The sequence below is a fragment of the Colletotrichum aenigma genome, assembly GCF_013390185.1.
Source record: "Colletotrichum aenigma strain Cg56 chromosome Unknown KSG_Cg56_contig01, whole genome shotgun sequence".
In the NCBI taxonomy this organism is placed as follows: Eukaryota; Fungi; Ascomycota; class Sordariomycetes; order Glomerellales; family Glomerellaceae; genus Colletotrichum; species Colletotrichum aenigma.
In genome coordinates, this window is record NW_023500907.1 from 5922366 (window position 1) to 5924081 (window position 1716).

At 64.7% G+C, this 1716-nt stretch overlaps 1 protein-coding gene across 1 annotated transcript; it reads left to right on the forward strand.

The window, feature by feature from the left end:
- On the forward strand, nt 1–1716 carry Cyp4f5 (Cytochrome P450 4F5; the record flags this gene model as incomplete). Its single annotated transcript, XM_037316820.1, has 2 exons — nt 1–133; nt 191–1716. 2 exons carry the CDS (start codon nt 1–3, stop codon nt 1714–1716), a joined length of 1659 nt encoding a protein of 552 aa, XP_037184657.1.

Here is a 1716-nt window from a genome sequence, read left to right on the forward strand (position 1 = left end):
ATGTCATCACAACGCTTCTACCTGTTGGGTGAAGACCCTTCAGCCACAACAGAGATCGAGATCCCCGCCTCGACAGACGAGGAGGGCCTCCAGCATCTCGCCGCCTCTCACTTTGCCGTCGTCGACCACAAGGGTAAGCACCATCTCGTTCCCACCCTCACTCCTGCACCCAGCTAACAACCCCCCAAAGGCATCGGCTTCGTCTCCGGAGATGAGGCCCTGACAACCGTCGCCGACGTCCTCGCCGCCGAGGGCCCCGTCGCCCTCTCCATCGACGGCCACGCCGTCCGCGAGGTCCCCGGCCCGGCCGGCCTGCCCTTCATCGGCAGCTACTTCGAGGTCTACCCCGACCACCTCGGCAACCACCAGCGCCTCTTCGAGCGCTACGGCCCCTTCATCAAGACCAACAACATGGGCTCCGTCATCTACCACACAAACGACCCCAAGCTCGCCAACATCGTCTTCTCCGAGTCCGACTTCTTCACAAAGAACATCATCCCCGGCCACCCCCTCTACCCCATCAAGAACCAGGAGTCCGGCGTCTTCCTCGGCGACACCGACACCCCCGAGTGGAAGCTCGCCCACAAGTTCCTCCCGCCCGCCTTCGGCCCCAAGGCCGTCCGCCACTACGCCCCGACCATGCAGGCCACCGTCGAGGACGCCTTCAAGGTCTTTGACGAGCTCGACGACAAGGACGAGGCCTGGAACGTCTACCCCTACATGCTCAAGCTCGGCTCCCAGGCCGTCGGCAAGCTCGTCCTCGGCATGGACTTCAAGCATTTTACGGCGGTCGACGCCCCGCCCCACGAGATGGTCATCCGCATCGCCCAGTCCCTCGAGCTCAACAAGAAGATCACCTCCATGGGCTCCTGGTACGCCAAGCTGCCATTCGGCGACCCCCAGCGCCTGCGCGACGCCCGCGGCCGCATCATCGACATGATGAACGAGTCCATCGCCGCCGCCTCCCGCGGCGGCACCGCCAACCTCGAGCTGCAGGAGGCCGCCCTCAACGCCGACAACATGGTCGACTACGTCCTCCGCGCCGCCGACCGCGACGGCAACAAGCTGCCCCAGGACCGCATCATGGAGCCCCTCGTCGTCGCCACCGGCGCCGGCTTCACCACCACCTCCTCCCTGCTCTCCTGGCTGCTCTACGGCCTCGTCGCCTACCCGGGCATGCAGGAGCGCCTCCTCCAGGAGCTCATCGACAACGGCTTCGACGAGAACACGCAGATCACCGCCGAGCTGACGCAGAAGCTCACCTTCCTCGACAAGTACATCAAGGAGACGCAGCGCAAGCACAACCCGTCCTACCAGCCCGCGCGCACCTCCAAGGTCGACATGGTGCTGCCTGGCGGCTACAAGCTGCCCAAGGACAGCATCGTCATCCCCGCGATCCACCACATTCACAACAACACGCTCGTGTGGGACAACCCGGCGCGCTTCGACCCGGACCGCTGGGACACGGAGCAGGTCAAGAACCGCCCGAACGCGAGCTACATCCCCTTCGCGACGGGCCCGCGCATGTGCATCGGCTTCAACTTTGCGCTGCAGGAGGTCAAGGTCTTCCTGCCCAAGCTGGTCTACCGCTACAAGTTCAGCCTCGCGCAGGACAGCGCTGTGGAGTACGACCCCATGTTCCAGCTCATCCGCCCCAACAACCTGTACGTGCGCGCCGAGAGGAGAGTCAAGTGGCCTCCCAGGAGCGACGCTTAG